The sequence below is a fragment of the Panulirus ornatus genome, chromosome 9 (assembly GCF_036320965.1).
Source record: "Panulirus ornatus isolate Po-2019 chromosome 9, ASM3632096v1, whole genome shotgun sequence".
Classification (NCBI taxonomy): Eukaryota; Metazoa; Arthropoda; class Malacostraca; order Decapoda; family Palinuridae; genus Panulirus; species Panulirus ornatus.
Genome location: NC_092232.1, coordinates 24814800 through 24836527, shown reverse-complemented (window position 1 = coordinate 24836527; position 21728 = coordinate 24814800). Strand labels below are relative to the sequence as shown.

The following is a 21728-nucleotide window of genomic DNA, read 5'->3' as shown; positions in this document are numbered from 1 at the left end:
AGTTCCGTGCGTGTTGATGTGGGATTGTATTTGAAACATCTTTGTTTCATTGTGAAGTTGAGTGTTTGTGGTTGCTAGGCAGCCAGTGATTGTTCTGAGTACAATTTTTTGAGTGATTTGCATTTTTGTTTTCTTTGCTTCTGAGATGCTGGAGTACCATGCAGGTGAAAGAAGAGGATGAATCCTTTATAGAGGATGTTTAGGGATTTTTTTTTTTTTGTCCAAATAACATGCAGTTTGTAGTCTGAGGGCATTTAGCTTGTGTATAACTTTTGTGTTGGTTATTGGTGTGGGAAGTGAATGTCGGTTGTGTGTAGTATGTGACGCCTAGAATGGTAGGTGTTGTTCTGTGAGTGATTGAGCAGTCAAGGTAATTGGAGGATGTTATATGGATTTATGTCTGTCCAGGGTTAAAGGAGTGATTGATGATATCATTGGAGATGCAGACATTTTGTTCTATGTGTGCCATTATTCCAGTTATATATAATGTAGGTCTGCATGTATGAAGAGGGATAAAGAACTGCACCGTGGGAAACTCCATTGTAGAGCCTTTGTGTTTTGTAGGTAAAGCCATTGTGAGTGACTCTACGAAGGCAGCCGGCTATGAAACTGGACAACCACTTTTTTTCATCGTTGTGGAAGGTGGTTTTGGGTATCTTTTGTATGAGGATGTGTTGAATGCTGTCTTCATGTTTATAGCCATTAGTATTGTGCGGAACGGGGACTGTGGCTGATTGCAACCATCTAGGATATGTTGTGTAGGGACAGTGTCAGCGTGGTAGTACGGAGGTTGGATCTGAAATTGTGGTGTGAGAGAGCGAGATGCATATTTATTGTAGTTGCTGTTGTGGATCAGTTTTACAGTGTTTGGATACTGATGATAAAAGAAAATATGGCGGTAGGGGTAGGTGGAGTTGTGTGGTTCTTGAACGTTTGAGATCAGTATTCATTTGGCAACTTTCCAAATTTAGGGATTTTGTTGTGTAGCCAGGAGTGGTTGAAGGTAACTGTATGTGCTTTGATTGCAAATGGGCCAAAGGTTTTTGTGAGTTCAATTTGCTATTAGGGCCTCAAACAGATTTTTGTAAGGTTTTAATTGCATTGACCTTATGAAAGTGCTTGTTCATATACACTATGTTTTGTGTTCATATACCTCCATGTTGTGGCAGTAAGTTTAATATTGTTAACTACTGGGTGATGTAAGCCTGACGGAATATGACCTCTCTGGACCCCGTTGCTTAAGGACGTTAGACGAAGGGTATTCGATTACTTGCAATAGAATCGTATTGTTTCTATTATGAACAGCATAGCCAAGTGGTTAGCGTACCCAGCTACCACGCAGATAGTACAAGGTTCGAATCCTTCCTGTTAGAGGGCATTGATATATATATATATATATATATATATATATATATATATAATATATACGAATAAAGTGAACATGGTTTAAGTCACTGAAAGAGGATAATCACAATTTAGCATAAATGGAATCATATACATTTCAGTCACTACATGAATCATAGACACTATATCCACAGTTTGAAAGGAATTGTTTTATTGTACACTCGTACGTACACTGAAGTAGAGCCGCTAAAGCAATTAAAACAAATATGTACCAGTTTATATACACCTTGAAATATTTTATTTCACAGGTATATTTTAAAGCATCATAGAATGATTTACCAGGATGGATATGTAAAAATACTCTGTGTGTGACCTTAGCACACAGCAGACTGTAGTGGAATTCCAGTAACCCGCTACTTGCTTATAAAGGTGGTCTTGCTGTGAGATCACAGCCTAGCAGTTTGTAAGGACGAGTTGGCAGCGCCAACTGCAGTTCTGGGTACGATGGTGGAACCCTTGTTAACGAAGGTACAAGCCATGGGATTGTGGCCAGTCCTTTGCCCAAACCTTACGGGGTCAGGTGAGGCTATCATATGTAAAGGTTCGTACGATCGTGTTCAAGGTTCGCACCTCCGTGCTCAATGTTCGTACCACAGTTTTCAAGGTTCGTACAGTCGTGTTCACGGTTCGCACCATCGTGTTCAAGGTTTGCATCATCGTGCTCACGGTTCGCACCATTGTGTTCAAGGTTCGCACCGCCGTGCTCAAGGGTCTTAACCACAGTTTTCAGGGTTTGTATCGTCGTGTTCACAGTTCGTACAGATTCATACCATCATGTTCCGGGTTCGCACCGTCGTGCTCACGGTTCGTACCATCGTGTTCAGGGTTCACACCGTCGTGCTTCTTAAGGGGTAAACAGTGGAGCAGCAAGCCTTCCACTGTCGCTGGCTGACGTCGTCCACTGTACAGTAATGGGAATGTCTTGGTTATGATAATAGAAACATGGGATAAAAGTCTGCGTCTTGGTCCAGGCTGATACCGAGTCAGTCTTGGAATTTTCGTTATCTGAAATGAGGGGGAACTCTAGTGAGCAGTAGCTGCCTCCTATTGCCGGAGCTGCATTCCGGCAGAGACTGGAGTGTAATGAATGATTCCAGACGGGTAAACCTCGAGGTAGTTTGTCCTCCATAACACGGACGATACAGAGAAAATGTGTATCTGAATTTGCTATACACAGGTCCGTGTGTCATCTGGTGATATTGATAGCTCGCGTTTCATTGGTGTCGACACTACCCTTCCTTTACGGACATTTGCTGTACGCGAGGTTTCTGTCCACGCTGAGCTGGCCCTAGGACACCCGCGTTATCATTTGACAGATGTACCACCCCAGTCAAACTCCCCACCTGACACTGTCCTCGAAGCGGATCGCGAGTGGCGCGAACGCCCGGGCTTGCCCGCTTGAATCCTTCCTTGCTTGTTTGCTTGCTTGCTTGTTTGTGGTACTAGCGTTACAGTATGCAGATATCTGCCCTCATCTGAATGTTACGTCACCAGTGGTCTTTCCCCGAACCTGTGATCATGGGTCCTGTACTACCAGACAGAAGGCCAGTGTTGGATGATAGAGGAGGGGGTATATGACGTGATGAACAGAGGATATGAGGTAGAGTAGGTGAGAGGCAGGCCCAGTGCCTCTTGTTTAGTGCAGGTGAGAGGCAGGCCCAGTGCCTCCTGGTTAGTGTAAGTGAGAGGCAGACCCAGTTCTTCCTGCTTAGTGCAGATGAGGCAACCTCGTGAGTAATGATGAGGTTATGAGAAGATCCAGGATTAACTAGTAAGATTAATTCTTTCTTCAGGGTTGAGTAAATTTGCTTCAGAGCTTTGGAAGGTGCCCGCATGACCGGCTGTTAAAAGATGGAGTCAGTGGAGAAGACGTGTGCAGAATTGAACACCGCAGCCGCTAAAATGTCGAGTCTCATGGTGTAAAAGGAGCGCAACCCATTAAATCTAGTGTTGATAAGGATTAGCCTTAATGCAGAGTGACAGGATGGTGGTTCTGGTACAGATAATGGTGGCTGAGGGTTGACTTTTTCTTTTTTTTTGGGTCTTCTGTGTCATGTGGTAAGGGCTTAACCCTCCTACATCAGGCCTGGGTGGTACATAGGCTTTATATATGTAAATACGTATAACTAAAGCAGATAAGGTTATAATGAGCTGCGTGCCTTGGGATCAGATTATGAACCGCTGCTCAAAGAAGGACTTAACGTGTTCAGGAATATCATTTCATATTACTTGAGATTTGTCATTAGAATATATACGGTGCAGGAGACCATCCAACGTCATCTTGGAAAGAACTGGTCAACTGTCTCGGATACGTCGTGGGGTCTGAACCAGAGTACAGGCGGATCCAGCCTTAACACAGTGTGCTTCACCATTAGGGTTGGTTGGAGGCGGGAGGAACGGGAAGCTGGGTCGAAGAAATGGGAGTTATCCTTTACCACGGGCTGGGGGAGGTAAGCGCCCAGTAGCACTCTAATCCTCCACGTCAGGCTGGACCAGACCAGAGTATCAAGCTCAGCACAAAGCAGACCATTTCGGGTCGAGTTCGACAACAACGTACGACTATTATCACTACACTGCACAGTCTCAAATTTTGAAACACAGGACAATGTACACAGTCACCTTTGAAACGTAGGATGTGCATAGCCTCCTTTCGAAACGCAGGATGCTGCCCACAGTGTCCTGTGAAACGCACGACGATGTAAACAGTCTCCTACGATACAGGGGATGACGTATACCGTCCTCCCGGTCTGCGGCCTCACTCATCGGGCGCTGTACAGATGGGAATGAGTGGTGCTTGCGCAACACAGCAGCACAACCTAGCAATAAAAACACGACACGCTAGAAATTCCACATGCGCAACTCTATTTTGAATGACATGATCGCTGAGAATCGATGGAGACGTCTTGTTAAAAAAGACATCGATTTTGGAATGTAAAATCGCAGTGACTGTGTCCGTTTTTCACTACGTGGACATATGAGGATTCAGGTCAAAATGATGATCAAATGACTGGCAGTTTCTTGGTGTATTTCTGAGGGTGTGGAATGATTTCAGTGATTGGAAACCAAATGGTACTTCAAAAATACGTCGAGACGTTAGCGTAAGATCAGGGATACCATTGCGTATGACACAGATGATTATGGATAACACAGACGATTGCATATGACACAGACAACACGTGACACAAGGCGGAAGCATAAAGAGAAAAGTATCATAACACCTACACACTCTCGCACCCGGCTCATTACATTATCATATCTACATACTTACTTTTTACTTGGGTTGTCCCTCCTCACCACAGAAAACGTGTTCTACTTTTTTTTCTTTTTCCTGTAATACAGTCCCTTCTCATATAATAGACGTTTTTTAAAAGCTAAAATATTTTAGGTGTCTTGCATCTTCAGTATCATACTGGACACTTGCTTAATTTTATTGCTCCATAATTTCAAAGGCGACAAACTTTAAATGCGTCATTAACTTAACCTTGACATTCTTGAAATTAATGTTAACAAGAGCCATACTTACGGTGAGAGAGTGTATTGGTCGTAGAATTATCTTGAACACCTTATGAAGGTGTTCAAGATTATACGACTGGTGATTATAAGTTGACGTTGACGACCACAATGATCCTGACTGAATAGCTTTATAGCCTTATTAACCAACCAGTCAAACAACGTTATATTTTTCTTATCATAAAAAACGTAATTATCAAGAGATCGACAGCATTATCAGATTAAGAACACATATAGTCCCTGGGTCTGTACACATATAGTCCCTGGGTCTGTACATAGTTATCTTGTTCTGGATCTACCTGGCCCTGGGTGTAACCTGTGTTATGGTACCAGAAAGTTACATCAGTTCATGACAGACCACACAAGAGATATGGTGAAATAGATAAATAATTATTAAGCGTTTGAATATCGTTATGAAGTTTTGTATAAGAAGTTTATACATCCCTCATGACTAACATAACCTCACGTGCTGCAATTCCTTCATGGCTTCTGAACTCTTCATATGACCATCATTCCTGAGGCTTCTCTTTATTTACTTTCACTGCTCGAATCGCGAATTTTCAGCCATTTCTGCTTTGCCGAGCACACAATCACTTCACTGACTGGAACTTTAGCGCGTGCAACTTCCATTCTAAAGTTAGTTTTTAGTTTTCCTTTCCCTATACCCAACACCTCATATCACAGTTCAGTAGTGTCTCGGCACAGAAAATTTGAACACATGTTTATCAATAAAATATTCATCTGCATACGTTTTATCTTATGGTATCAGAGACCCACCGTTACCAAATTCCAGTGTGACTGGGGTCCTCTCTCTCTTATGTGACTACAACGATATTTTCACCATGTTTCACAACATCTTAGACCAGTCTTCGTGCTGGAAGATCCATTTTTGGCTCTTGGAGTAGGAGTCGCACGTCTGGAGGGAGAGGGTCTCTGGGTTGGACTTGGAAGGCAGGTCGAGGCACATGCCGGACTGTATATGCTTCAGGAGGTGGGTGGACTCATCGTAAGTCCATCGCTGGCGGTCGAACTCGTTGCAGGCCATGATGCGAACCTGCGGCTCCTTGGCCGCGTCCGCGTCGGGCGCGTCCAGGCACACGCTCTCGTCCGTCATGATGTATCCTGTAGACACCAAGAGCGATGCTAAAACATAACATTCACGATAAACCGAGAGTGACAAAATCCACCCCGATGCCCTCTGCTGTGAACCAAACAAGCGTGAATTTGTTGGTTATCCTTTACTGATTATCATGTGATAATCATGATTAATATATCAAGATGTTATGATATATTTGCTTGGTTTGTGGAGTTCGTGTCCTAAATGATGAGAATGGTGGTTAGTCACCTTGCTGTTTACATACTCCCTAAAAAGTGAGGGAGGGAGGGAGGGACGTCTGCACATATACCAACGTGTTCAGCCAGTGTCGTGATCTGTTACCGTGGTTTAGTTTGTACAAGAAAAAGAATCGCTGGATCATCTATAAACAAATCATTCGCTCCAACCAAGACTTCGCCTCACCTGCCTGTTCTCCCTCCCTATCAAAAGCAAATATAACGAAGTTGCAGACCACACAAAATATAGCACTCAGAGCAAACACTGCGGCCTAGCAACCATAAATACTTGACACAATGACAATAAATCCTCTTAATACAGTATCACCTTAACATGTTTGCCACTCCGTTCTTTACAACAGCACTACTCCCTTGTCACTCAAACCACTCAATAACTAACCACCAATCCATAAGTAGAAATATAAAACCTACCCGTTCCTCGTACCAGCAACCTCTACTCACAGATCCTTCCACCTTCGGTAAATGTAACTGACAAAATACATATTCGGTGAAACGACCTAACAAGGAATGAACAACTGACCTCCTCCCCCAACCTATTCTTAATCACTACTCCAGGAGACATCCATCCATCTGAAATCACACTCCCTAGACAAACACGAGTCAAACTATTACCATCACCTGTCTCTGTATTAAACAAACGCCGATTCAACACATCCCAGGACCCTTCATGCCTACTATACAACAATCATAGTAAAGACTCCGAACACTTACCGCTCAGATGCCGTGCACTTTCCCAGTACACACACACACACACATCACTATGGCCGATGTTGGCTCAAGAAATTGCCTCCTAACCACGTAAAGAAAATGACCCCTGATGACATTGAGAGAGGATAACAAACCTTTCTTGTTGAAGACGAAGGACTGTGGAGGGTAAGTCTCGATGACACACTCCCTCAGGACGGCTGGGCCCGTGGGCTGGTTACTGCCTCCCCCCTTACCCATGGGTCTCTGCAGGCACCGACCCTGCTGCTGGTGGCGGATCTGTAAGCACACGAGACCATGTTTGGTGTGTGAGGCTATGAACATTAACGACAGACTTACAAGAACATTTTCATTCATATTCAGATCGAGTCGTAAAGACACGTTAACCAAGAAATTCTCTGTCGCCCTAAGTACAGGTTTCCATGTGACAGCACATGCTGCCACGACCCAGTGACCTTATGGTAGATCTAGTGAAGGATGGTAGCTGGTGCCGCTGACCTTGCCGAAGAAGGTGTCCTTCATGGGGAAGAAGTGCTCGGGCCAGATGTTCTCCAGGTACCAGCGGAAGTCCCGGCAGTTGAGGCGATCCCGCAGCATCAGTCTGTCCCGCACCGTGACATCATCCCGTACCCGAGCCGCCTCTGTCACGGGTAGGAAGGGAAGGTTTAGTGTGATGCGTCATGGCATGGTGAGGTGGGAGGGGCGTGGTGAAACGTGGGAGGGCGTGGGGGAGACCGTGTGTTGCGTCGAAGTAAGTGGTAATGAAACGTTAAATGGTGTGGTGAAACGTGAGAGGCTCTGCTGAAGCGTTGGAAGGATGTGGCGAAACGCGGAAGAAACTTGGGAGGGTGTTTCAACTTGCATGTGCATCCTCAACGTGGGAGAATGTTCTGGTGAGAAGAATGACGGGTAAAGCTTGGATGTTGACAGTATGGACGGGAAACGGTAATGACCGTGTTACTGTGGAGACAACTGTCAACTGTGAAACTGACGAAGGGTGGTCGTGATTGAGGACGGATGGTGGGGTCGTCTTGTGTAGGAGCGATGGTTAAAGTCGTCTTGTCTGGGAGTGTTGGGAAGGGGGTCATGTGTACGACGGACGGTGGGGGTCGTCATGCGTGGTGGTGATGGCTAGGCGTGTTGGAGTGGTCGTATAACGTATGGCAAGACTATCTTTATATCTGAATGAAACAGCGTAAAGCTGAGGTTATCAAGTGCTCAGCATACTTAAATTATTTAGAAATTTTATTTGGTTTAAAATTTGACTTGGAAAAGCGTAAGTGCACAGGAGTGTAATCAGGTGGTGTGAGTGGGCGAGTGTAGTCAGAAGGACCTTATTATATGCAATTAGAGACGGTAACATTCGTGAGCAAATGTAATACGTATCCCGCCACACTATCACTCGTTATCATGTTCACTACGACGAAGACGCCACCAAACTCGTCTTCACTTCACCATCGACAAACCTAAATGTACGTCACCCTCGATAATGCATCTCCACTGCAGCAGACACCAGTCGGCTCTAACCTGCCCTTTACAAGTCAGGTCAAAAGACCCTGGCTGGTTTGGTGAAGATGCTCGTGGCTTGAGCTTTATGCGTCCTCAAACGAATCCTCGCTAAACCAGGGTTAGAGCGCTGAGTTTTGGCAAGAAAAAGAAATTAAGATTAATAAATTAGATATAATGTTTCCCTCCCACGTAGGGAAGACGTAATCATACACGAGAGACATCACGTGTGGGAGCGGTTCCTCTGCATGGGAGTGCCTGTGAGAGTGCGTGTGGGTGAGGTTGCGTGCAAGGGTGAAGTCTGCACGCACATGATTGCTTGGAAGAACAGGTGTGAGGAGTGGTTCCTGCTGCCGTCTTCAGAACAACCAAATGTATTTCCTTATATGACCCAGGGTTAAACTATCTGTAGTCTGTCCATTCGAGGGGTCTGGCATGGTTAAACAAGCGCATGATACAAATTAAGAAGTTTGGGAGCAGTATCAGTGAAACTGAGAATGGTGAAGAAAACTGGGAGAGGCTTCTTCAGCAAAACTGAGGATGCTGAAAAACGTATGAGGTCATCATAATTAAATGAGGATGTTGGAGAAGGTTTAGGGGTATTTTAAGTAAACATGAGGATGTTGGAGAGAGTTTAGGGGTATTATAAGGGAAAATAAGGATGTTGGAGAAAGTTTAGAGGTATTCTAAGTAAAGATCAGGATGTTGGAGAGAGTTTAGGGGTATTATATGGGAAAATAAGGATGTTGGAGAAAGTTCAGGAGTAATGTAAGGGAAGATGAGGATGTTGGAGAAAGTTTAGGGATATTATAAGGAAACCCAAGGATGTTGGAGAAAGATTAGGGGTGTTATATGAGAAAATAAGGATGGAGAGTTTAGAGTTTTTTGTAAAGGAAATTGAGGGCGTTGGAGATAGTTTAGGAGTATGTCAAGTAAAGATGAGGATGTTGGAGAAAGTTTAGGGACATTATGAGGGATAATGAGGATTTTAGAGGAAGTTTAGGTGTTTCATTAGGGAAGATGAGGATGCTGAAGAAAGTTGAAGAGGTATCATAAGTAAACACAACAATACTGGGGAAACTAGAGTGTGCCATATGAGTGACCGTGAGGATGGTGGAAATAAAATCGTCTTATTATGAGTGAATATTGTCTTGTTGGCCGCGCGTGCCCTACACACACACACACACACACACACACACACACACACACACACATTCTCCCCGTCGTACCTGAGTTGATCTTGAAGTAAAACTCGGCCCAGTCATCGAGCCAGACGAGCGCCACCCGCGCCAGGTTGCGGTACAGAACGCCCCCGACGCCCCCCTCGCCGGGGAAGGTGTAGGGCGAGCTCTTCCTGAAGACGTGGCCGACGTGGCTGCAGGGAGCAATCTCAACCGAGCCTCCGCACATCCACACCTGTGGGGGGGAAGAAGAGGCCAAACAATAGTCATTACAGACCTTGAAACGTCCTCAAAATTGTTGATTAGTGTGAACAAACATAGAGAATGGTCCAAACCATAACTCCTTTCGAGAACTTTAATCTCTATTTTCTATTCAAGTCAATTTCTTAGATGATTATCTGTATTCTGGAATCAAAACCACGTAAAACTATATTTCTTTAGAACAGATAGTGCTTATTTGATTCAGTTAACGCTACATTTCCGGGGAAAACACGTTTAGAAAATGGTGACCTTGCGGTAAAGATGTGGTGAACCTGAGAAGAGCTGCTGGAAGCTAAATAACAAAGTCATACAGAATGTCTATAAATACAGATTTACATGGGATGATGAGGTTTATGTGCATTTGCAAGAATGAATTCACATAGTTAATGTCTATATTTACTCGCCCGTGTCTAAAGTTCTTCTCATTGAATTTGCTGCTGAAGGTTCTGCTGGCCTTGACCTGCCCCGAGCCCTTGTGTCAAGACTTCTCCTCCCCTGTTTTTCCTGTCATTGATCACAATGAATGGCAAGAGTATCGTAGCTCTCGACTAAGGTGTTAAGCAATTTGAATACTAACATATGTAGCTTATGTGTATGGGGCTCATGTAGACTGAAAGGATATTCCTATTCATATATATATATATATATATATATATATATATATATATATATATATATATATATATGGGGCTTCTGCAGATTCGAGGCTGCGTCAGTCCAGAGCAAGGAAATGACAGTGTTTTCGAGCAAACAGTTCTTGGACAAGGCCGACTCTCAGCTCCTTTTCGTCCACTGATCATGTTGACGGGTTCGCTAAAGGTGACCTCACACTCGCGGTGTATCTCCAAGCAGGCGGAATCTGGTAACACCTATATACAAGGTGATTCGTGACTGTTATCCAGTCTTATGACGGCGGGTTCAAAAAAGATATATATTAACCCATATATGCAGACATTTGGTCTTGTTTCGATGGCGTAGTTGTACATTTACATGTGTTTACGAATGAAAAACAAACAAAAAACAAACTTTGTGCTTTACGAATATAAAGATGATTGAAACACCGAGGACTTAGACTGTGTGTTGAGATGCACTTCATCTGGGTCCCCTCCATGGTCATCTGGGTCCCCTCCATGGTCATCTGGGTCCCCTCCACTGTCAATCTCTCCATGGTCATCTTAATTTTCTCTTTTGTCATCTTAGTCTCCTCCATGGTCATCTTGGTCCCCTCCATAGTCACCTGCGTCCCCCCATGGTCATCTTGGTCCCCTCCATAGTCACCTGCGTCCCCTCCATGGTCATCACACTTCAGCGCCGTTCCAAAATTTCCACAAGAACTTGAACGCACATTTAGAAGCCATGATAAATCTTCAGGAAATGGTAACAACATCTAAACCCTTCAGGAAACATAATTTAAAAACATCTCAACCAGGCAACATAAAATTAAAAAACATCTCAATATTCAGGCAACATCATTTAACAACATCCATTACTTCAGGCAACACAGACAAAACATCCAACTTCGGGCAACATATTTGACAAACCCGAACTTCAGGCAACATCATTTTGACAAACATCTCGATACTTCAGGCAAATCAGTTACAAAATCTCATACTTCGGGCAACATCAGTTACAAACATCTCATACTTCAGGCAAAAATGTTAACTAACATTCAAAACTTAGGCAACATTTTTAAAAATAAATTCAAATTTTGGGCAACATCATGTTAACAAACACTCAGACTTCAGGAAAACATGTTAACTAACTCTATACTTCAGGCAACTTTTGTTAACTAAATTTCTCAAAACTAGGAAACATAATTTTAACTAAATCTAAAACTCAGGAACACAATTTAACTAACATCTAAATACTTCAGGCAACATGTTAACTAAAATCTCAATACTTCGGGCAACATTATTTAACAACACTCAATATTTTAGGCAACACATGTTAACTAAATCTCAATACTTCGGCAACATCATGTTAACTAACATCTCAAACTTCGGGGCAACATATTTAAACAAACTCTCAATATTTAGGAAACATCATGTTAAACAACATCTTTACTTCAGGCAACATCATGTTGACAAACATCCCCATACTTCAGGCAACATTGTTAACAACATCTCTTTCTTCAGGCAAACATTTTTAAAAAATTTCATATTTTAGGCAACATATGTTGACAAAATCTCAGTACTTCGGGCAAAATCATTTTACAAACATCTCATACTTCAGGCAACATGTTACAAACACCCTCATACTTAAGGCAACATCATGTTGACAAACATCTCGATACTTCAGGCAACTTTATGTTGCAAACATCCGATACTTCAGGCAACTTTAAAAATTGTTTGGAAAAATTTTAAAAATCTCGATACTTCAGGAAAACATCATGTTAACTAACATGTCAAAATTTCAGGAAACATCATTTTTTAAATAATATCTAAAAACCCTCAGGAAACCCTTCATTTTTTAATAACATCTCAGTACTTCAGGCAACATCATGTTTAAACAAACTTTCTAAATTTACTTCAGGAAAACACCCATGTTAAAAAATTTCCCTAAAAACCCTCAGGCAACATAAAATTTAAAACTAATATTTTCAAAACCTCAGGCAACATAAATTTTAAAACTAACATCTCAAAATTTTCGGGGCAACATAAATTTTAAATAACATCTCAATACTTCAGGCAACATTGTAACTAACATCTCAATACTTCAGGCAACATCATGTTAACTAATATCTCAATACTTCAGGCAACATCATGTTAACTAACATCTCAACACTTCAGGCAACATCATGTTAACTAACGTCTCAATACTTTAGGCAACATCATGTTAACTAACATCTCATTACTTCAGGCAACATCATGTTGACAAACATCTCCATACTTCAGGCAACATCATGTTAACTAACATCTCATTACTTCAGGCAATATCATGTTTACTAAAATATCAATACTTTAGGCAACATCATGTTGACAAACATCTCAGTACTTCAGGCAACATCATGTTGACAAACATCTCGATACTTCAGGCAACATCATGTTGACAAACATCTCGATACTTCAGGCAACATCATGTTGACAAACATCTCGATACTTCAGGCAACATCATGTTGACAAACATCTCATTACTTCGGGCAACATCATGTTGACAAATATCTCGATACTTCAGGCAACATCATGTTAACAAACATCTCCATATTTAGGCAAATCATTTTAAAAAATCTCAAACTTCAGGCAACATAAATTTAAATTAACATCTCAATACTTTAGGAAATTTTTCATTTTAAACTAACATCTCAAAATTCAGGCAACTTTAAAATTTAACCATCTCTTTTCTTTCTTTCATACTATTTGCCATTTCCCGCATTAGCGAGGTAGCGTTAATAACAGAGGACTGGGCCTTTGAGAGAATATCCTCACCTTGCCCCCCTTCTCTGTTCCTTCTTTTGGAAAATTGAAAAAAAACGAGAGGGGAGGATTTCCAGCCACCCGCTCCCTCCCCTTTTAGTCGCCTTCTACGACACGCAGGGAATACGTGGGAAGTATTCTTTCTCCCCTATCCCCTGTGTGTGTGTGTATATTGGAAAGGATCACAATTTTTCGCGTGATCAATTATATTTCTGAGCCCACGTGGAAAGGTTTGTGGGGTCCTGGATGTGGAAAGGGAGCTGTGGTTTCGGTACATTATACATGACAGGTAGAGACTGAGTGTGAACGAATGTGGCCTCTCTTGTCTTTTCCTAGCGCTACCTCGCGCATATGCCGGGGGAGGGGGTTGTCATTTCATGTGTGGCGGGGTGGCGACAGGAATGAATAAGGGCAGACGGTATGAATTATGTACATGTGTATATATGTATATGTCTGCGTGTGTATATAAATGTATACGTTGAGATGTATAGGTATGTATATTTATGTATGAATATACATGTGTATGTGGGTGGGTTGGGCCATTCATTCGTCTGTTTCCTTGCGCTACCTCGCTAACGCGGGAGACAGCGACAAATTATAATATATATATATATATATATATATATATATATATATATATATATATATATATATATATATATATGTATGTACACCAGAACCCTTAAGGTCCTAGGCTTCTGCAGCGTTTGGAAAATAGAAAGCGAAAGACTTCCAACCCCCGCTCCCTCCTCTTTTACTCGCCGTATACGACGCGCAGGGAATACGTCTTCTAAAAAATATCATAAAAGACAATGATAAAAGCATCGGTATTTTTTTTTTTGTAGTTGTTGTTGCTATCAGTATCTTGTATATCCCCAAGTTATAATGGACGTCGGCCACACGATCATGACTGTGAGAGACATCTATAGTGACAAGAATAAACTGCGATAAAACGACCCACAGATGACTATGTCGAGGACAAATCAAGTCTGTGATGCACCTGTGAGTAATTAGTTCTTCAGCTGCTGAATACACACACACACACGCCTCTCCCCTCACCTATAGGCTTCAGTGATGTCCTTCCTCCTCTCCTCCAATTCCTTCTGGCCGAGGGTGTACCATCGGAAGTGGAGGTTCCAGTTGAAGGCACCCCAGTGGAGCTCGAAGGAGCGCACGTACTGGAAGGTGTCCTCGTGGACGATGTCGATGATGGGACACACCACCCGGGTCCTGTCCTCGGCGATCCGGGAGAGCAGTGGTTCCAGCCACCCTGAACACGGGTCATAGAGACAAGAGATTAATTGGAATTATAGTAAACAGATCTGGAATGGCTCCTGGTGCCACTAATTAGCCTGGAAATTGATTGTATTGTGATTAAGTGGATTTAATTCCACCTATTCCCAAACACAAAACATTAATTTCATGGAGACGCAGGATTCGTTGGACATAATTCAGATTATTCTGAAAGTATACCTTACGGAATGATCTCATAAGTAGTGCAAGAACCGAACATGTTGACGTCAAACATTTGTACATCATCTACATCACATTTATATCAAACTACCACGGTAGTGTAGAAGTGTATGGGGTACACCAGCCTACTGTATCATGTCCATGATACAACAGAGACTACAAAAGAATATAATAGCCTACTATATATCGTCTACAATGAAATGCAGCCTATTGTGGGTACAACACAGTCAACTGTATCGTCACAGCCTGAATACTCTGAGGTCATAACGACTGCGCAGTAGATTTTACCAACAGACCTTTGTTCCTGGTTGATCTGTGGTGTCGTCAAGACAGACGAGGATATTTGGTAATGTGGCCAGGAAGGTGCTCTCGGGCTCCGCCTGCAAGTGGTAACACGGAACGAGAAGTCAGTGTATGGAAAAGAGTACACCGTCATCAATCCTTCCCATCCCAGAATTAACCTATGTAACATTGCTTCCGCGTGGAGCGCAGCCTCAAAGCTCCTGGAGCCCCCATAGAAAGGGGTTCTGGGGTTGTATAACTGTGACCAATGATGAATAGCTGACAAAGTCTACAAACGAGACGAGAAAGAAAAGTAACATTGTACTACTGAAACTATGATCGGTATTCCCTTCCAGTGGCCAAGATTTTTGCCTTACTGCCCCAGTATTCCCAGTGGTTGTGTGAGGATAACAAGGTGGACTCGGATTGACCTAACGCTTGTTGTCGACAGATGTATCGTTTAGTCACAGTGGCAGCGGAGATGATGGGATGGCATCGATGAAAGAATGTGACGTAACAGTAACGTGAAAGAAAAAGAAAGGCGTCATGCACAGGTAACATAGAGATGCAGATAACGAAGGTAGATATAAGGGACAAGTAACGTAGACAAACGCTCAGATGCGTAGGTAACATAGATATGACAACAAAGAGCGCAGATATGACGTCCAGATTACGTAGTCATGACGCACAGGTAGAACAGATATGCGTTGCACGCAAGATAGTGTCGTAAGTTTACGGGTGACAGCGTGGGTGACGTATAAAGAATATGGGTGAGTCATAATAAATACGGCGGACCTGCAATAAACATGTAACGATGACACAGATGACGTAGATGTGACAGAAATGTTTACTCTTGAGGCGATGTCCTTACCTGTGGTGGCCTCACAGTGGGCGTCCAGGAAGGTGAGGACGGCGCCCCTGGCCTCCTGGGCTCCCAACAGCCGAGCGCGGATCAGCCCCGTGCGGACGGAGGAGCGGATCACACGCACTGACACGGGCAACTTGGCCACGTACTCGTCCAGCGGTTCCTGCGGGCAAGTGAGGCAGGCTTGGGTGAGCATGAGGATATCAGTAAATGAATAGGAGAATACTAGGTAAGAAAGAGAGGATATAGCCAGCTACACACGTTCAGTCTTTCACTCGGTTTCACCAGTACTGACCAAAACTGGACGGTTGACCCTGAACGTGTGGATGGGAAAATGAATTGCGCAGTCTTAACTGCACAGGCCAGAATGTTGGCCCTCACAGTTAAAAGACTGAGGGCAAAACCTGAGCGTGTGTAGCGGCCCTAAGGAGGGGATAAGATGAATGAGACAGTTCCACACAAGCTTTTGGTGCAGGGATAATTATACCGCGTTCTAGTGAGACTTGATTACGCAGTACAGTATTGACACAACACAGAGACTGTGCTGTGAAGGAAAACATGCATAATGCCAGATCTACTCGGTGGGATAAAGACATACGTGGGTGACGCCAGTGTCACATACGCATAAGTCCAAGTTCTTCAGGAAAGTGAATTTTGTAAGGCAAAAACGTTGATCAAGACACGTTGTGGAGTTCCACTAGCAATAAAGCGAACCACAGATGATATTACGACAGCTGTAGATATATTCCCTTTGTTTACATGTGATGTTGGGGAAGGAAAACATTAAGTATGATAGATTATTTTTAAGGATGTTGATCGTTAACGATCTGTTTATCAGACAGTCACATAACGCCCTTCCACCATTGCTCAAGTGAGTCCCAGAAACATGTTTTGAAAGCTAACGTTTATGTAACTATGAAACTGCGAGTCAGACAACACACAGCGGGTCTGACAACACACAGCAAGTCTGACAACAAATGATTCTGATAACATAACAGAACTTAGAAGTTGTCGTGACAAAACCGGTTTAATTATTCCAGCACACCTGGCGATGTGTAACAACACGATGTAGAAATTCTGAAGATAGGAAACTCGGACGGATCGATGCACCACCAGCTAACGTGAGGACCTGAATGTCAACAGTAGAGGGTAAGATGAACTCTAGGAATACACAGATTGAATAACCTTGCCACTACTCAAAGGATTTACCATCTGTTATCAAGAACTAACCAAGAAACGGGAAGACATGACAGGAGGAGGAGGAGGAGGAGGAAGATATCTCGGTAACACTGAGATCTGCGCCCCAGAGCGGGGAGTGAGGTATTATGTACCGGAACACTAAGAACAGACAGCCGGCCGCATGAAGGTTCCACAACGTGAATCTTTTCTATCTTATTACCACAGGTGAGTCTCTCCATTTACTTGCAACAAATATTTTGTAGAAGAGAGATAAAAGAACGACAGCTTTGTTCTTACAAACTGTAATATTATAAAAGATTTCTTTCTTTTGACATCACGTCCCTGTATGAAGGACTTTGTTCCATACTGCAGAGAACACTTGGCTCACCGAGGGAACTATTTGTCCCGTTTGGTACATGAGAGTCAGGGAAGCGGTCATACCTCCTTGTGTTAGTATGCGACGGGGATTAAGTGGCATGTCTACTTTTCAGCCAACATTTGGCACACGAACCGTAAACGTTACTTACGTTTAACTACTCTAAAACATTAGCGCCAGTAAGGACGTACACCTATTTTTAAAAGATGTCTTATTTCTTAATTCACGTACTAAACTTGTCAACGCCAGTTAAACCAAAGCTGCGAAATTTAACCTTTTTAACATTAATGTGACTGCTCATTTATCCCATTCATTTAATGATTGGTATCCTAAAATAACTAATGTTGTGGTTATGGTTTTGTCTCTCGTCTACAGAGTGTATTCTAAAGGGGTGGGTGGAGGTGAGTTTAGGGTGAGAGACAGTGTTTGTAACCTTGAGAAAGGTCCTCTGGGATGCATCGTCCACAAGCAGGATTTCCTCCAGGAGTGACGGTGGAGAACGCGTTATGACGGAGTGTACCGTCCGGAGAAGGGTTGACCACGCCTCGTTGTGAAACACGATGATCACAGAGGTGCTTGGCAGACGATCCACCTGGTACTTTCTGTCGAGGCACCTGAGGAGTAGAAGGAGACTTGATGTTACTGGGAGGACGTCATTCATCTGGAAGGAGAACTAACCTCTCTAGGAACGATTGGGAGAACATAGCTCAGATGAGGGGAGACCTGACCCCTCTAGAAACAGTTAGATGAACATGGCTCAGTTGGGGGGAGACCTGACCCCTCTGGGAACGAACATGGAATACTAGATGTGGCTTGTTCAAGAGGACTTGGGTCACAGAAATGACCAATAGACATTCGGTGGATTAAATCTGCTGACAGACCTTCTGTGTGAAGGATGTGGCTACGTGAAGAAAACCAGACTGAGTGGGAAAGACCTACCTCATCAGAGACGACCTGCCTTAGATAGGATAACCTACAGTGGAAGAACTTGGCTTAAAGGATAGGATTTATTTCACATGGACCTGCTGGTTAACAAGAGAGAATCTAATTCACTTAGGAAGACCTGACTCAGTGCTGACAACCTGACTCGTATGAGAAAGGCCTGACCTTGACCCTAAAATCCTCACGGATCTAATTCACCCTCACTACAACCCACAGCTTATCCTTGTAGTCTTAGTAAAGTTCTAAAGTCTAAATGACTCTGTAGATAACAGAGGGAAGGAAGAGCTTTTACACAGACGACCACACTCCCTCTTTGGAACCTATGAAGTACATCTTTTACCTATTCGTATCTAGTTTGTTTCTGGCATTCCCTCGGGACTGAGCACCAACATCAATAATTGTTCCTAATGTACTGCGGACAAAAGCAATCACGACGAATCATTCATGTGCAACGTTCTGTCCTAAAACTAAGATCAAACAACCACAGTTCTGTTCTACTTTATTCTGAACAGCTAAAAATAATCTTTCCCGAATATACTACCTTTCTTCAGTCTCATCCCACAACCTAATCTTACATACACAGCTTCCACTATCTCCCTGGACCTCAGACTCTGCTATCACCAGTCCCTTACTTCTTCTTCCGTACGTCCGGGAGCGTGCGGTTAAGCGGGATGCGGTCAGAGGCGAGTAAGTTGAACTTGTTGATATGGTAAAGCTGTTGCATGCGCGCCACCTCCCAGGTAGGGATGTGGACCGGGTTGCCATTCTCCCCAGCGTTGGAATGCGGCGCGAACCCGTTGGTGTTGAGCAGATCTGTGGGCATACGAGAGGAACTGGGTGTTACGCTGTGGAATACGAATGGAATGACACACACTTAGATGAGAGGAAGGAATGAGGAGAACTGGTGAAGGGAGAGATGTTGGACTGAAGTGGATAAAGAAAGGTAAGGCTGACTGGATAACGATGATGGGTATTTGAGAAGTGAACAGCTCTGGTGGAAAGACATGGGTGAAGGATCAAGGTGAATGGAAGGTTTGAAGCCCATGGACAAGAAGAGAGCGGGAGGGGAGTATGCAACTCCAGTAAAGGGAGAAGGGCGGTGATTAGAGGAAAACGAGAGGAGTGAGAGGGAGTGAGTGTGAATGTGTCAGGGAATGACTAGTTCTGGCAGGGACTCAGAATGAGAGGATAAGATGAGTTAAGTGCTAATGAAGGAATGCTTAAAGCTGGAGGACGATAAAGATAGGGAGCCATGTGAAAACAGAGGAATTAAGCTATTAGATGTGACGAAGAATAAGTGACTGATAGAAATCCAGTGACTTACTGAGTCTCAACATTTCTTCACAACATCCTCACACAGCTTCCCATGGCTTACAGACACAGAGCTCCTCAATTCAGAAAAAATTTCACAATGTCTCACTGAGTCGCAAAGACTCGTAGGATCTCCTGGTTCTGAACAGAAACTCGCTTAAGCTTGCTGTAATTCACAGAAATTCATTTGTTCTAGTGTCTCGCAAAACCGCAAGAGCATTGAAATTATTCAGGTATAGAGAAATCAGAGTGTCTTACACAGATCCAGAAGTCCTTTCAGCTGGATACAGAAGCCCTAGCTGGGGGCCTGGAAAACCTTACCGTCAGTCAGGTTGGGCGTCGTCTTTCCAGGAATATCGTCCCCCATATAATGTCCGACCACGACATGGATCCCCCGCTTGTCTATGTACTCTTCCTGGTTGTGGTGACGCGACCTACCGAAAAATGCTCAGTCAGGCAACTCAAGGATCTCTAGGAGGAGGAGGAGGATGAGTAGTGGAGTGAGTAGGTCCTACAAGACACTAGAGAGGTTTCTGGATCCATCGGATAACCTGGGCCTTCTCGGAACATCTGTGGAACCATCGGATACCTCACGGAACAATCTACTGTTAGCCTTCAGGTACCGTGAGAGGCTACAGAATAATCGGTGAAGCTTGCGTGTGTATACTCTCAGATCTGTAGTGTCTCACGGAACCGGAAGACGAACCTGAAGGCATCTGGTACCGAAGACCGTGGTTCCGCGTTTATTCTTCATCATAACTAATCTCATTTCAGGAGTTAATACCTACGACGAAGGGATGAATGAATTTTTAAGAGACGTACATTTATATTCGAGACTTTGAGTTTAAAGAACTGTTGGCTGATTACATTGTGGTCCAAGAAATGAATGACTAATGCATACTAATTCAGATTAATGTATTCTGTGCTATAAAAGATTTAAAGAAAAAGTTCAGCAGCTTCGAATGTACCTCCAGATAAATTCACCGTGAAAAGTGGTAAAGATTGTAGTGCTGAGGATTAGCAACAACAACTGACAGCCGAGAGTATAACTCATGAGAGAATACCAGACCACTGGAGCCTTCCATCCGTGAAGGTTTTGCGGGGGTCGAGTGACAGCACTATATCTCAAGGCTGTGTGGATGGAGAATGACGGCACATGTTTTGAGGGCTGTGTAGGTGGCGAGTTACAGCACTGTTATCTTAAGGACTGTGGGTGGCGAGTGACAGAACTGTACCTTAAGGGTTGTGTGGGTGGCGAGTTACAGCACTTTACCTTGACGGCTGGGAGTGCGTGCAAGTGACGTCACTGTATCTTGAGGGCTGCGTGGGTGGCGAGTGACAGAACTGTATGTTGAGTCTTATAGAAATTCTTTGTGTAGAAACATTTATGCCAGGGGACTGAGAAGAGACGGTGACATGAAAGTGTGATAAAGCTTTATGATCAGTAGAATCTGGTCGAGGAAGAGCAGTGCAGCTTGAAGATAATCATAAACTGATCAAGATGATAATAGGAGGCTTAAGAGTTACAAGAGGCTGGATACGAGCTGAGTCAGAGCATCAAAGACCGAAGTCTTTTTCCTCTTCAGACTTGAGGACTGTTCAGGCTAAGCGAGACTGTTGTTCAGACTTGAGGGCTGTCTTGAAAGTGAGCGGAGGAAATCATTGCAGGTAAATTACTCCCTCACGGGACATCAAACGCTCAGTCCCGGTGAGACCGACCACCTCGCGCTGTTTACAACAATCCAGTCTTGTGCTTTTGGCCCGACAATGTAAACAAAAACATTCCCATCAGTGTGGATTAGATTGCAACATCGAGATGATGAAAGTGTCTCTTGTCAGGCGCCTGTATCAGCATCTGTGGAATAATCGTAGCATGCTTTAATATCTCAGACTTCACAGTACTGTGAGAATATCGATAAAGGTCTTAAACATGATCTACAAAATAAGATAATGAGGCTACGGTTTAG

At 43.4% G+C, this 21728-nt stretch overlaps 2 protein-coding genes across 2 annotated transcripts in view; one reads left to right on the top strand and one right to left on the bottom strand.

The window, feature by feature from the left end:
- The window catches only part of GrlHz (Gustatory receptor-like Holozoa), a 252373-nt gene that overhangs the window by 1487 nt on the left and 229158 nt on the right, over nt 1-21728 (top strand). The gene's annotated exons all lie outside the window — the stretch shown is intronic.
- On the bottom strand, nt 1482-20228 carry LOC139750045 (polypeptide N-acetylgalactosaminyltransferase 1-like). The gene is made up of 10 exons (XM_071664383.1): nt 20083-20228; nt 19083-19263; nt 17942-18122; nt 15960-16116; nt 14393-14603; nt 10959-11254; nt 9708-9947; nt 7471-7613; nt 7110-7251; nt 1482-6036 (listed from the first exon to the last, which is right to left on the bottom strand). Exons 1-10 carry the CDS (start codon nt 20126-20128, stop codon nt 5762-5764), a joined length of 1872 nt encoding a protein of 623 aa, XP_071520484.1. The 5' UTR covers nt 20129-20228; the 3' UTR covers nt 1482-5761.

Bases quoted from the DNA above. Each gene is read 5' to 3' on its own strand.
- LOC139750045 (XM_071664383.1), bottom strand. From the start codon at position 20,128: ATGGGGGACGATATTCCTGGAAAGACGACGCCCAACCTGACTGACG. The intron at 14,604-15,959 runs GTAAGGACATCG...ACCCGTGTTCAG, and splicing joins CCACTGTGAGGCCACCACAG to GGTGGCTGGAACCACTGCTC. The intron at 11,255-14,392 runs GTGAGGGGAGAG...TGTGCGTTCAAG, and splicing joins GACATCACTGAAGCCTATAG to TTCTTGTGGAAATTTTGGAA.